Source organism: Alosa sapidissima, chromosome 5 (assembly GCF_018492685.1).
Source record: "Alosa sapidissima isolate fAloSap1 chromosome 5, fAloSap1.pri, whole genome shotgun sequence".
Taxonomy (NCBI): domain Eukaryota; kingdom Metazoa; phylum Chordata; class Actinopteri; order Clupeiformes; family Clupeidae; genus Alosa; species Alosa sapidissima.
The window spans coordinates 37,153,249-37,166,542 of NC_055961.1; the positions used below are offsets into that span (position 1 = coordinate 37,153,249).

Sequence of the window (13,294 nt, forward strand, 5' to 3'; positions counted from 1 at the left end):
TGCTCTGATGCTTTCTCTGCTGAGCTCCCTCTACTTACTCCTGCCTTTGGGCCTGACGTCCCACTGAACCCACTGAATGAATCCACAGCGCACTACGAGTAGGACAATACTGCAGAATGGTAGTCTAGGGAAACTCACTATTGTGCATAGAATTACAACACACCAGTCACACAAGTTAGTAGGTTTGTTTTGTTTATTTTTTGTTATTATTATATGCTTTGTTGCACTTCTGGGAATTGTGCTAAATGTGCAAATGGTTGTTGCCACTAATCCTGACTGATCTCAGCTGCTTCGTGCTACTCAACATGGTAATACACACCCCAAACAAATAAATCCACAAAATTACAAAATAAATCCGTTTTCTCTTTCCTTCAAAACAAACAAAAAAATGTATGTAGTCAGTAACTGTAATTATCCTAATGGTTACTACTGTGTGTGTTGTACTGACATATTCACAGCTGCATGCTAGCCAGCTATTATAGTTTAATCAGCTCCATAATTTATTGAAATCATACTGTAATGTATGAAAGGTTATTGTGATTCATTTGTGAGAAATGAAAGTGTGAAAGAGTTCAAGCAGGAGAGGGTGTTGATGTGATGACTTCTCTAGAAATCATCCAATGAAGAGAAGGGAGGAGGAGCAAATAAAGTGAAACTGAAACTTGAAGCAAAACAGAACAGCAGTGTAGACGCCAGAAGGTAGGCCAGTATTTCCTATTTACAAACCATATAAAAACACACACATTCAATCAGGTGTAGGACTTTTTGAGCTGGTTGAACTGCTACTTTTCACAATCATAACAAAAGCACTGGATAAAACATGATATTAAAAAGGGTATCACCAGAAAAGCAAGAGCAGAACAGCATAAGCACAGAGATATCTCAAGTTGATTTCACTTGACAGGTCTGCAGGCCAAGAGGAATTTCAAAGATGTAGTCGACGGTTTTGTTGAGGCGTCTCGAAAGGTTGTTGATATGTGAGCTCAACAGCTAATTCATTTTCCCGAGTGCTCCTGAAGCATGTATATTGGCTAGGGTTATTTATAGCTTGGTCTGAGCCACCATGATGGGTTGTCTTCCATCAATCATACAAAAACAGGGATAATGCTCTGAAGAAGGGCCTCTGGCCCAAAAGGTCCATGGGGCCATTAAAGAAGTTTAAAGTAACGACTGAATTGGACTGTGTATGAGCAACAAAAAATGAACAGACAGACAGACAATTTTTGGAAAATTGGAAAAAGTGCATGGTATGCTAATCATGGGACTGTACATTTAGATACTCTGCTTACTTTTATGATTTGACTTCCACAGGAACTAATTATTAACAATAAAGCTTAATTCAACAGTTAAAGATTTCATTCTGACTGATAAAAGATGAATAAGGCTGTATATCGACAACATTCAATATAGTCATGATTTATGAAATGGTTGATGTTTAACCAATAAAATAGGTTGATCAGTTTTATAGATTCCAAAGAGGTTAATGACATTTAATTATTAAAAAGTGCCCAACTTCATACACCACATAAAATGAAGAAAAAGGTAGCCCACTTAGTGTAAAATCATGCTGATTATGATGCAATCCCTCTCCCTAGGCATTACAATGTCCATCAAATTCAGTGGCTGGGAAGTGTTCTGTGAGAAATCACGGGACTTGAAACCAGGCCAGGCGCCAAAGTCAAGCCGTGGCTACACTATGTACCACGGAACACACAAGACCAACACCACGGCCATCATATCCTCCGGGTTCAGGCCCTCTGCAGGGGGGAGGCTGGGACCTGGAGTCTACTGCAGCAGAAACATCAACAAGGCCATGGGTTATCCCGCATTTTGTCCGCCCAATGAAAGAGTGGTCCTGAAGCTCAGTGTGAGGGTTGGGAAGGTGAAGAAGATAGACGGCCAGGCCGCAGGCATGTCACACACCTGGCATCAGCATGGTTACGACACAGCCTGGCTGCCCCCCACTGCTGGGTTGGAGGAGGACTGTGTTTGGGATCCTAAGCGGCTCACCGTGGTTGGCATAGCACACTGCACAGACCCAGCTACAAAGACGTCTCTTGAGACACTTATAAAGAAACAACAAAAGGAACCGCAAGGGGGCCAAAACACACAGAAAAGTGCCAAATGTCAGGTCTGTGGAAATCAGACAGAGTTAAACCACACTATAGAAAAGTGTTGGGAATGCAAGGCTGCAATTTGTCCATTCATGGACAAGCATGTTTGCCACAAACGTGGTTGATTCAAGATGTCTTCCCATCAATAGGTTGATCCCCTCCCTGTTATTTCCCTAAATATTTCTTTATTTCTTGTATTATATCGTAACCCATCAAGTTAATATTGGGAAATAATAATTCAGCAACAATTAATTATGAAAATAGGTCTATGTTTACGGTGATTGACAGGTTTTCTGATAAGTTGGTTTATTTTTCTCAGGATCAAGGTGTAATAGTGTAAGCACTGTAATTCTTAATTTCAGACGGACCACAAACTGACTATGGACGGTCATGCATATGCAGCACTCTGAATAAATGTCATGCCCAGTGTAGGCCTACTTAGCCTACATCTGCTTCACGGGTGTTGTTTTCTCTGTGCAGTTCTGTTTCTTTGTCTCAGTCCAAATAATAGGACCAAAACCAATGTGTCACTTTCTGAAATAAGCAACCATTTTAAAAAGCGTTATATAAATCTTGTAATTCCTTTTGATGAGGGTTTAGGCCAGTGGTTCTCAAAGTGTGGGGCGGGCCCCACTAGTGGGGAATAGAGACATGTCAGGTGGGACGCGAGGAACAGGAGGAAATTTGTTTTGTTTTTTTGTTAATCTTTAATAATGCTTTTCTTTTTTGAGATTCAAAACAAAATAGCCACACACTAAACAAAGGAGTCAAACAGACAAGCAGAATAAAATACCATCTGATCCAGCGGACAGAAAATGCAACGTGGAACCATTTTTTAACATTACCATTTTGCCGAGTTGATGGGGTCAGGTGGGGCTTGAAAATTACCCACTTCCAAAGTGAGGAATGACAGAAAACGTTTGAGAACCACTGGTTTAGGCCCATGTTGCCTCTGTGCGTCTTCATTCTTCACGTTCTTCCTTTTTGTCCCTCAAGGCATTATGTACGGTGACGTAATGCGATTGTGTATTAGGGAAAATGGCTGCCTCCACAGGCAGTAGTAAAGGCGCTGCTCTCTCTAAAGCGGACTATCTGAAACGTTATTTGTCAAGAAATGAAGATTCGAAGAAATCTAAAGCAAAGAAAGTTAAAAAGAAACGAATTCTACAGCCTGGAAAAGGGTCAGTAAAACACACAAATGGCGTTGCATGTTTTACTAGCAACTGCTATTGAAAGCATTAACGTTAGCATTCATGACTACTTAAGTTTGCAGGCCAGCTACTCACTGAAATTGCCGTTCAAATCATTACTTACAAACGTACTAATTGTGGTTCTACATCAAACAGTAAGTGGTTGTATTTGTGTGGGTGTATGGCAGAAGTCAAATGTAATGATTACGATTACCTGGCATAACTGTAGGATGAAAATTGTGGATGACGATGTGGACTGGATGCAATTGGATACCAACAGTGAAGAGAAGCAGAAGGAGAACGAAGACGAAGACGACGAAGCCCCCGTGGTAAGCCTATCGACTTTAGAAGTTGCGTTCTGTTAGGGTAGAAGTGTCTTCCGGGAGTAAGTTTAGCTGATTAATTTGGAAACCTAGCGCAACGTAGGTCCAGGTTGAAAACTTTTTTTTTTTTTTGTCAGTTCTTGTCGTCAAAAGAACTTGCTTTGGCAATCATCTGTCAGACCTTTATGGAAAGGCTGTAACGTAACATTTCTCTCTTAGGTTGCGGAATTCATAGACGAGCGTCCAGAAGAGGTGAGGCTACTAGAAGCATTCAGGACAAGCAACAAGTGGAGGACGCTGGGTGATGACGAGTCAGGTGAGAGATGCATCGTGCTTACTTACTGTAGGCTATAATACTGACTGTCAGTTTCTATTATTTTCACACATGTGAAGCTATGTTTATGAATATCCATGGTCTTTCAGTTTCGGTTGGCGAATCCCAGGAAAGTCAAGACAGTTTTGACAATAGCATCCAGAAGCGAACATCCTCAGTGAATCGTCAACGACATGATTTTCCTGAAGACTCCATACCTAGAGGAGCACGTCATGATTCCCCAGACATCTCACCACAGAGAAGGGCACGTCATGATTCACCAGACCTCTCACCGCAGCGAAGAGCACGTCACGATTCACCAGATGTTTCACCTCCAAGATCAAATGTCCGAAGTGGACGGCATGACTCTTCCTCACCTTCACCCCCAAGGAAGATTTCAAAGGGTTCCCCCTTGAGGAGGACAAACAGAAACAACAAAGGTGCAGTTGTTTGTTTAGATATACTTATATACAGTAATAATGTAACTAAAAGTTATATATTACATAAAGCAAAAGATATCTCATATGCGGTTTCATGAATCGTGTATGTGCAAACACTTTGAATTACTCTCTTGCACTCTACTCTCTTACATTTTTGCCTTGTGGGTAGCTGTTGGTTGTTAAGATTTCTTTTGTTGTCTCCAAATGGCACTTGAGATTTTACATGACCGTTACAAACACAATGGCACAGTATTTTGTTTACTCACACTTAATGGTTATGGAATGTCCACCCATAATATATGTCTGCTTGAAATCACAATATGCAGTATGGCCTTTCATTTACATGTGTGACTATATTATGCGGATTAAGGTTCAAACCATTTTTCACTTATTATTTACAGAAGGGTCCTCACACTCCAAAAAGTCCAAAGGCAGTTCCAGAGATCCTGACCTATCACCGCCACGCAGGAAGGGTCCAAACAGGAGGGGTTCCGACTCGGACCAGTCGCCACCGAGGAGACGTCCTCAAACCGGACGAGGGTCCGACTCCGATCTATCCCCCCCGCGAAAGAAGAGGCAGGGTGGCCGAAACTCTGATTCTGACCTCTCCCCTCCTCGGAAGCGACCGCAGGGTGGAGGAGGGTCTGACTCTGATCTCTCTCCCCCTCGCCGACGCGCCTCCCCTGACGCGCAGGTACACTAGCAAGTCACAGGCGGCTAGCTCTTCCCAAAGAAGTACTAGTGTTCTGAATAGGGGTGTCACAATTCTCAAAATCCTCGATTCCATTTAATTTTCGATTTTAAAAGTTACGATCCAATTTAATTTTCGATCTACTATTAATGCATTCCTTATGTTTTTTACTTTTTTGGGCCTTTTCCTATTCTGTTTTTGGGGCTTTTATTTTGAAACAAACATTAAACACAGAATGATAATTTGATTGTGTCAGCACACTCCGAAGAGTGTTCATGGAATATGCACTACTTGTCAATGTGCTTTTTTTGCCTTAAAAGGGTAGTTCAGGATTTTGGACAAAGGACCTCGTTTCCAAGTTAGGAAGTGTGATATTTATCAGTGGAGACCTTTTCAACATGTTTCATCCAGTCCTTCTAGTTGCAGAGTTTGCAGGTGCTAGGCTAGCGCAAGTCAACGGTATGTGTTAGCCTGCCACTAAAAACAGTCTTACCCACTCCACAGTACACCCGAGGCAAATAAATTATAACGGCAGACTATCGATGTAAATGTCTGTGTTGATAGAATAGTGTTAGAAATAAAACTACTCTAGCATCAAACAAGCCTTGCACCTGCAAACTTTGCAACTAGAAGGACTGTTTTTTTTTTTTTTATTGGCTGCAGCCAAAAGTTAGTGTTGACGCCCCAGTTTAACGTGTGTGTGTGTGTGTTTGCATCTTGGCATACATTAGGGGTGTGGCTACAAATCGTGTGGCTACAATCGAAATCGTGACACCCCTAGTTCTGAACAAAGTTGTTTTTAAAGATGCGGTTTGCGATTCTGCTGGAAGTCTATGTTTTATATCTATATGTAAAATTATTAGCAGACGCTCTTGTCCAAAATAACATGCATTATATTTTCACCAAGGACCAAACAAAACACACCAGAGATGTAGCTCAGCCTTCCGTTCAGTATTTTCAGAGAAACTCCACACAAGGTTTCATTTTTGTTTGGGGGATAGGCTGCTCTCACTTGGTTTGCTTCCAGTTTTTGGAGCCTGTGTAGCCTACAGAGACTGAGTTTTTTGCAGTGTACTGTACTCACGGAAATAGCAGCCAGAAGGTCGCTGACTGCACCTTTAAGTGATTGCGTGACAAGTTAAAAGTCGAATGACTCTATTGTCCCTGAGGAGAAATTGTTGTGCAGCTAGTAGGACATTGTTTCGATTTAACAATTAATCGAATAATCAAGAAAATATTTGTCAGATTAATTGACGGTAAAAATAATTGTTACTTGAAGCCCTAAGCAAAGGTCATATAACAGATGGACGGTCAAGACACATAAAAAGCTTAACCGACAACCAAATAACAGGACAAAATTGAATGCATCACATTGGAGTAATATTGCAAGGGATTTGAATGGCATGGATTCACTTGATTGACATGATTGACCTGTTAATGTTGTCCAGGCTCCACGGATGCTGTCAGGCGGAGCCGCAGGTCTCGTATCTGTGGAAACCCTGAGAAAGGAGCAAGAAGAGATTCGACGGAGGGAAAAGCACAACAAACCTCTTGAAGGTCTCCATTCATGACATCTGTCTTCCTGTTGTTGGTCATGTGTATATTTTTTATACAATTATATATTTATTTAATATCATTATTTTGGTTATTTCATATTCAGAGGAATCCCGTAATGCGCAGACTGTTTTCCGAGACAAGTCGGGGAGAAAGCGGGACATCGAAGCTGAGCGGCAGGAACAGAGCAGGAAGGCAGGGGAGAAGGCGGAGAAGGATGAGAAATACGCTCAGTGGGGCAAAGGGTGAGTCTGTAGTGCTTCTCAATAGGGATGGGCATTCGATTACATTTTCTTAGTCGATCGTCGGGAGAATTAATGATCGACTATCGATTAACCATAAATATTTCTAGGCCTATATTAAAATTCATTATTTATTTAACTATTTATTTTTAGTCTGTAGTGCTTCTCAATTATTATAGTTCCACAGGATATAGACTTGTCCAAATGGCCATTTTTGAAAGCCCCATACAACTGACATGTGCCAGATGATAGTACTTTAGATTTTTCTGAGGACAATGTGTTATGTCATTATGTTGCTGTACATTACAATCAAGATGTGCCACTCACTCTGACTCCATATGGAAAGGCTTATTAGGCAATGACGTTTTGGCCTATAGGGCCTTCATCAGATCATAAAAAACACAGAAGACAAAACATAAGACACACAACCCATTATATGTAACTCTCATTTAGCGCACCTGGCAACAGGGCTCCCCCATTGGAGAGTCACCAAAATGGGTGTGGTCCCAAAAGGAAGCATTTCATATAGGCTATACATTCACTATAAAATACAAGTGAAAATACATACAATTTGACCAATAGGTCTACAAAAACAAGTTAAAAACATCAGCTCTAATGAGCATCATAAAGAACTTTTGCATTTCCAATAAACAGACATTACATGGAACACCTTAGATCATAGTCAATATTCAAACCATGGGGAGATAATATTTTTAAATTACTTATCCAGAGATTTTCTCTTTTTGAGAGTAAATTTTTCAGGTTTCCCCTCTTGGAGGTAGAGACTTTTTCAATATCTATGTATTTTAGTAAGAAGATTGGATGGTTAAATTCAGCCAAATGGGCCGCCACTGAATGAAGTAATATTTTTGCACCTAATGTAGGGCTAAAAGTGTTGAGGCACCATGCCTGAATTCAGGCGTGAGTTGGTATGTGTAAGATTGGAAAATAGGCAATGAGACTACAGTATATATGACGTCCTCATAAATGTCTGATAACTTCAGGCACAGATATTTGTATTGATTTAAGCCCTGCTAATGTCTAGTCTGTGTTCCGCAATGCGAGTTTTTAGGGCTCTCCTAGTTTTACCCATATAAGACAGGCCACAAGGGCATGTGATCATATAGATCACCGATTTGGTGTTGCATGAGAACCCCCTTAATGGGATCTCTTTTCCTGAGTGGGGGTGCTTAAAACTACTACAGTGATGGGTATAGTTACACTGGCTACAACACCACAGCGGCGGTTGACCTCTGGAAAAGGCATTAAGGTGGTTTGAGGTGGTGATGTTGGTTCAGGAGGTAGATATGAGTGTATTAATTGATTCCTTAAGTGGTTGTTCATTAAATATATTCTTAAGTTGATCTGATTTTATGTTTTGTTAGTATTTTTTTGAGTTGCTTTGAACTTTTGCACAATACAACTCCCCTCCATCCCCTCTGATCTGTTATTGTTATTTCTTTGTAAATACTCCATATTTGGTATTTTCCTTTTATTTATTTTTCTTTTATTCTTTTATTCACTGTCACTTTGTTCTTAAATGTGCTCGTGTGGAAATGAAACATATTTACTTCAACTTCTCTCTGTTCCGTAGGCTGGCTCAGGGCCAGATGCAGCAGCAGAATGTGGAGGACGCCCTGAGGGAGGCCCAGAAGCCTCTGGCCCGGCACCGAGACGACGAGGATCTGGACCGCATGTTGAGGGAGCAGGAGAGGGATGGAGATCCCATGGCTGCCCTGCTGCGCAAGAAGAAAGCCAAGGAGAACAAGCTGAAAGGCATTAAAGGTGTGTTAGACGTCAGCACCTCAGGAGCCTACTCTGAGGAACTTTGCCTTGTTTTACGTAGTGCCATCATATACTTCATGCACCTGTGTGTTTTTTTTCAGAGAAACCACGGTATAGAGGACCAGCCCCGCCTCCAAACCGCTTTAACATCATGCCCGGATACCGCTGGGATGGTGTGGACAGGTACAAGCAGCGCCTGTATCAACATGCATCTTTTGATAGTAGGACTAAAGAAAGATTATCTGAAGTACTGCGTGTTGAGCTTATTGTAAATCTCTCTCCCTGGCAGGTCCAACGGTTTTGAGCAGAAGCGCTACAATAGGATGGCTGACAAGAAAGCAGTGCAAGACATGGCTTACAAGTGGAGTGTGGAGGACATGTAGATATCCACCAAGGACCAACAGGGCCTGTGGCCCCCTCGCCACCACCATAACGCTCGACTGGACACTATGCTGCTGGGTTGTAGAACTCAGCCCTGTAGCCTTTGCACTGATCTTTGGCTTTCTTCTTTGCCGGAGTGGACACTCAGATGGTCTCCTAGACGACAGCAGTGAAGCTGTTGTGAACCCATATGTCAACTTTATTTCCTTTTCACAGTAATTAAATGTACTTTTTATAAATCTGACTTAAGATTTCATTGTTTTGCGGTGAGCCATTTGTTTATCTATCAGGAATGAAGAAATGAGAACTTTATTGGGCCATGGACATAGATGCAGGTAGATATAATATTCTCAAACTGCTGCACCTGCGATCGTAGATGCCGTAGACCAATGTTTCCCAACCTTTTTTACCTTGTGGGCCCCCTTGCCTGTGTCTAAGACAAGCCAGGGCCCCATACCCGAACTCCTACCCACATACACACACAAAAAGAATACAAAATTAATACAAAGTGATTAATTACAAAATTATAAGTTCAGAGATAATAAATAGCTACCGGTACATGAATTTAAATGTGGAACAAAAATATGTTTTCATTTGAATTATACAGAATTTTGATTATCCAATTGGGTGTGTTGTTGGGATTTTATACATTTAATGTGCACAAATATAACTTTGGCAACCTCACAACCTCAGCCCAGGCAGCATTGTGTGGACCCCCTGCAATCTCTGGCGCCCCCTAGTGGGGTCCGCGGACCCCAGGTTGGGAACCACTGCCGTAGACTAAAAAAGCCCTGCAGCATTGTTGGTAGACAGGCCTTATGTGCAGAACATCCACTCCTTCACAGCATAATGCACTATATACATGTAGTGAATCACAATATGGTAGTTAATTATCCACTATAGTGCTCCATGCTGTACGAGTGGATGTTCCAAACACAAGGGGAGACAATCTTATTTAAAAATTACTTTCCCTGGTTTAGATGTGTGACTGCTGTTATGTTATTTTGTCCTGTTCAGATGTGAGAAGAAACAAGTATGACACAACCTTACAGTTTACTGAAACTAAGCAGAACTTACAAAATACACTAGCTAGCACCTTGGTGGTCCGTGTACTTCATTCGTGTTCATTCATTAATCATTATTCTGTTTTGGAAGTGAAATGGAAAATTAATCGTGGCCATCTGAATGATATGGCATCTGTTGAGGCATAAACACTATAACATACAGACAATCTGTGACCTGTGGCCAAAGCATGCGATGCCTGCAGACATCGGCACAGGGTGTGGAGACTCAAGCCAGGGGTAGGCTATAGGTTATCGTGATTGGCAGTTGGTTGATGTTTCGTCAGCATATAGAAGTAACTTAGGCTATTAGCCTATGGCCATCCCTGCGCGCATCAGTGTTTACACTTCTGTAGAGACTGGTCCAACCTGGTGAAAATGTATGACCGCTACCAAAGGAACATTGATCAGATAATCTAGTTGAGATCTTTTAGGTAGGTCTATAGCCTACGGTCCAAATAACACTTAGAATTACATTTATTTTTCTTTATTGCATTTTACATTATACAATCATTAAGTCAACATTGTCTTTGTAGCCTAATACCTGAAATAGGTGGAAATACGGCATCATTTTCATTTAGCAAGTGACTATAGAACTTCAAACAGTATAGCCTACCACTTGTTTTTCCATTTTAAATTTCACTTCCAAGATAGAATAATGAATTTCAATTTCAATTCAATTTTAAATTTTAATTTAATTTCACTTAGAGCGCCAAAACATTACACATGTCTCATGACGCTTTACAGATTGTTAAAACATTCAGAGAGAGCCCATGAGTAACAGGGGCGAGGAAAAAAACCCTAGAATTGGCGATACATATGGAGAAACCTCGAACAGATCCACCACTCAAGGGCCTGACCCATCTGCCTAGGGTCAGTTACAGGGCAGTAAGGTGCATGAATGAATGCAAAAGTACAGGCCGTACCTCTGACACTGTGGTCAGCAGCACCGGAGCGCCACAGGGAACTGTGCTCTCTCCAGTCCTGTTCACCTTGTACACATCTGACTTCTGCTACAACACCGAGACATGCCACATGCAGAAGTTTTCTGACGATACTGCAATTGTGGGGTGTATCAGGAACGGGCAGGAGGAGGAGTACAGGAGCCTGGTGGAGGACTTTGTGCAATGGTGCAAACTCAATCATCTCCAACTCAACACTTCAAAGACCAAGGAGATGGTGGTGGATTTCCGCAGGTCTAAGCCCACTCTGCTACCAGTCTCCATTGATGGGGTCAATGTGGAGGTGGTAAGCACCTACAAGTACCCGGGTCTCCACCTGGACAATAAACTGGACTGGTCAGCCAACACTGATGCACTCTACAAGAAAGGGCAGAGCAGGCTGACTTCCTGAAGAGGGTGCACTCCTTCAATGTGTGCAGCAAGCTCCTCAGGATGTTCTACCAGTCTGTTGTTGCCAGCGTCCTCTTCTATGCAGTGGTATGCTGGGGAGGAAGCAGAAGAAGGATGCTGGGCGACTTGACAGGCTGGTAAGGAAAGCTGGCTCTGTAGTGGGAGCTGAACTGGAGTGCATCACTTCACTATCTGATAAAAGGACCCTGAACAAACTGATCAACATCTTGAACAATGAGTGTCATCCACTCCACAGCACTATTGTTAAGCAGAAGAGCCTGATCAGCTGGAGACTTCGCTCACTGCCTTGCACAACAGACAGACTGAGGAAGTCATTCATCCCCAGGGCCATTGAACTGTTCAATGCTTCACTTAAAGGAAGAGGAGAAATAGACTTCTCTGCATAGTCTGTCTACCTCCACCACCTCCATGTCTTGAACTGTCTGTCCACTAGCCACTTTTTACCACTGGCACAACCCCTCCCTCCATGCCACAGCCGAACTGTGACCACACTTATACCTTTCTTAATATAGTTATTTATTTATAGATATATAGACTTTATTCTTGCACTGTTGCACTGTTTGACTTACTCATTTGCACCATCACCATGACACTCATTCACAAAGAGCATCTTACCTTACCTTATGCACAGAGAACCACAGGCTCAGTCCCTGCTTCAGTCATTGCAAGCACACCTGATTGATTAATCACCCACTATGTGGATACTGTTTTTTAGAATTGATTTAGATTAAGTGTTATTTAGTATAATTTGTATTTTAGTATATTTAGTATATTCTTTATCTTCTACAGTCCTTATTGCTTAGTTGTGTTTTTTTATATTATATACTTTTAATTACTTTGTCTGCTGTTAGTGAGGGATCAATAAAGTATCTATCTATCTATCTATCTATCTATCATCTCCATTTCACTAATTGTGAGACTATTAGCACCAATTGGCTGGACCGCTGTTGATTTAGGTCAGCCATTTTAAAGGGACACCAGGCAAGCCTGATGCTTTTTCTCTACGAAACTCCCCCTTCGCTCGGTCTGAAGCTCTTTTCCTTTTCTTTGCATCTTCCGTCAAGGGTTTTCGCTGCTTTTTCGCCGGCTCTGACATTATACACACGTTTGCAACAATCGCTAGCGTTTAGTAGCCTGCCTCTGAGGATGTAATTGATCCTGCTTCGGTCGGCGGGTAGGATACACTGAACTTGCAAGCGGGATATTCTTCCTACAGGCAGTAGGGGCGGGCGAGAGAGTCTTCATTCGCCCTGTAATGAGTCATTTAACCATATACTGATTTACGAAGATGAGTAATTAACACGAAAACGTTGCCTGGTGTCCCTTTAAGGCGGGTGTATATGCATATAACATGAATGAGCAACAGATTACTTCAATGCACTTTCCAATGCTAGTGCATATCGTTTCTCAAGACAAAAGCTAACATAAAAGAATGGACACAACACTATTCAGATCATTTCAAATGAACGTAATTGCCTGAAGCAGGTGTAGTCCGTGATTATAATAGATTATACACTTTTCATCAAATTCAGTGACATTTTCCTTGAGCTATCTGTCTTATGTGCATGTGTAGCCTACTCTGGGACTCTAATCTGTATGACACACAACATGGCAGGCAATGTCCTGGGTGTCAGCACACTAGAATCTTTGACCAGAATAGCCATTGTTGCTTTACTTCTCCTTGAGAAGATGCAGCAGGCAATCCGATTGACCGTATACATGGCTATTCAATCGGAAGTACACCACCCCTTTCATTCTGATTAAATTCTAATCGTATCCACAGTTTTATTCTGATCAAGGTGTTTAAATGTGTCATTTTTATTCCGA

The 13,294-nt window shown here is 41.7% G+C and overlaps 2 protein-coding genes across 2 annotated transcripts; both read left to right on the plus strand.

Annotated features, from left to right (window-relative positions):
• Positions 1-631: 631 nt before the first annotated feature.
• On the plus strand, positions 632-2,560 carry LOC121708624 (gig2-like protein DreN). The gene is made up of 2 exons (XM_042091422.1): positions 632-699; positions 1,596-2,560. Exon 2 carries the CDS (start codon positions 1,604-1,606, stop codon positions 2,237-2,239), a length of 636 nt encoding a protein of 211 aa, XP_041947356.1. The 5' UTR covers positions 632-699; positions 1,596-1,603; the 3' UTR covers positions 2,240-2,560.
• A 490-nt stretch (positions 2,561-3,050) lies between these two features.
• On the plus strand, positions 3,051-9,272 carry bud13 (BUD13 homolog). The gene is made up of 10 exons (XM_042091325.1): positions 3,051-3,295; positions 3,534-3,633; positions 3,847-3,943; positions 4,051-4,380; positions 4,782-5,074; positions 6,520-6,628; positions 6,732-6,870; positions 8,462-8,652; positions 8,754-8,835; positions 8,942-9,272. The coding sequence occupies exons 1-10, from the start codon at positions 3,153-3,155 to the stop codon at positions 9,033-9,035; spliced, it is 1,578 nt and encodes a 525-aa protein (XP_041947259.1). The 5' UTR covers positions 3,051-3,152; the 3' UTR covers positions 9,036-9,272.
• The last annotated feature ends 4,022 nt before the right edge of the window (positions 9,273-13,294 follow it).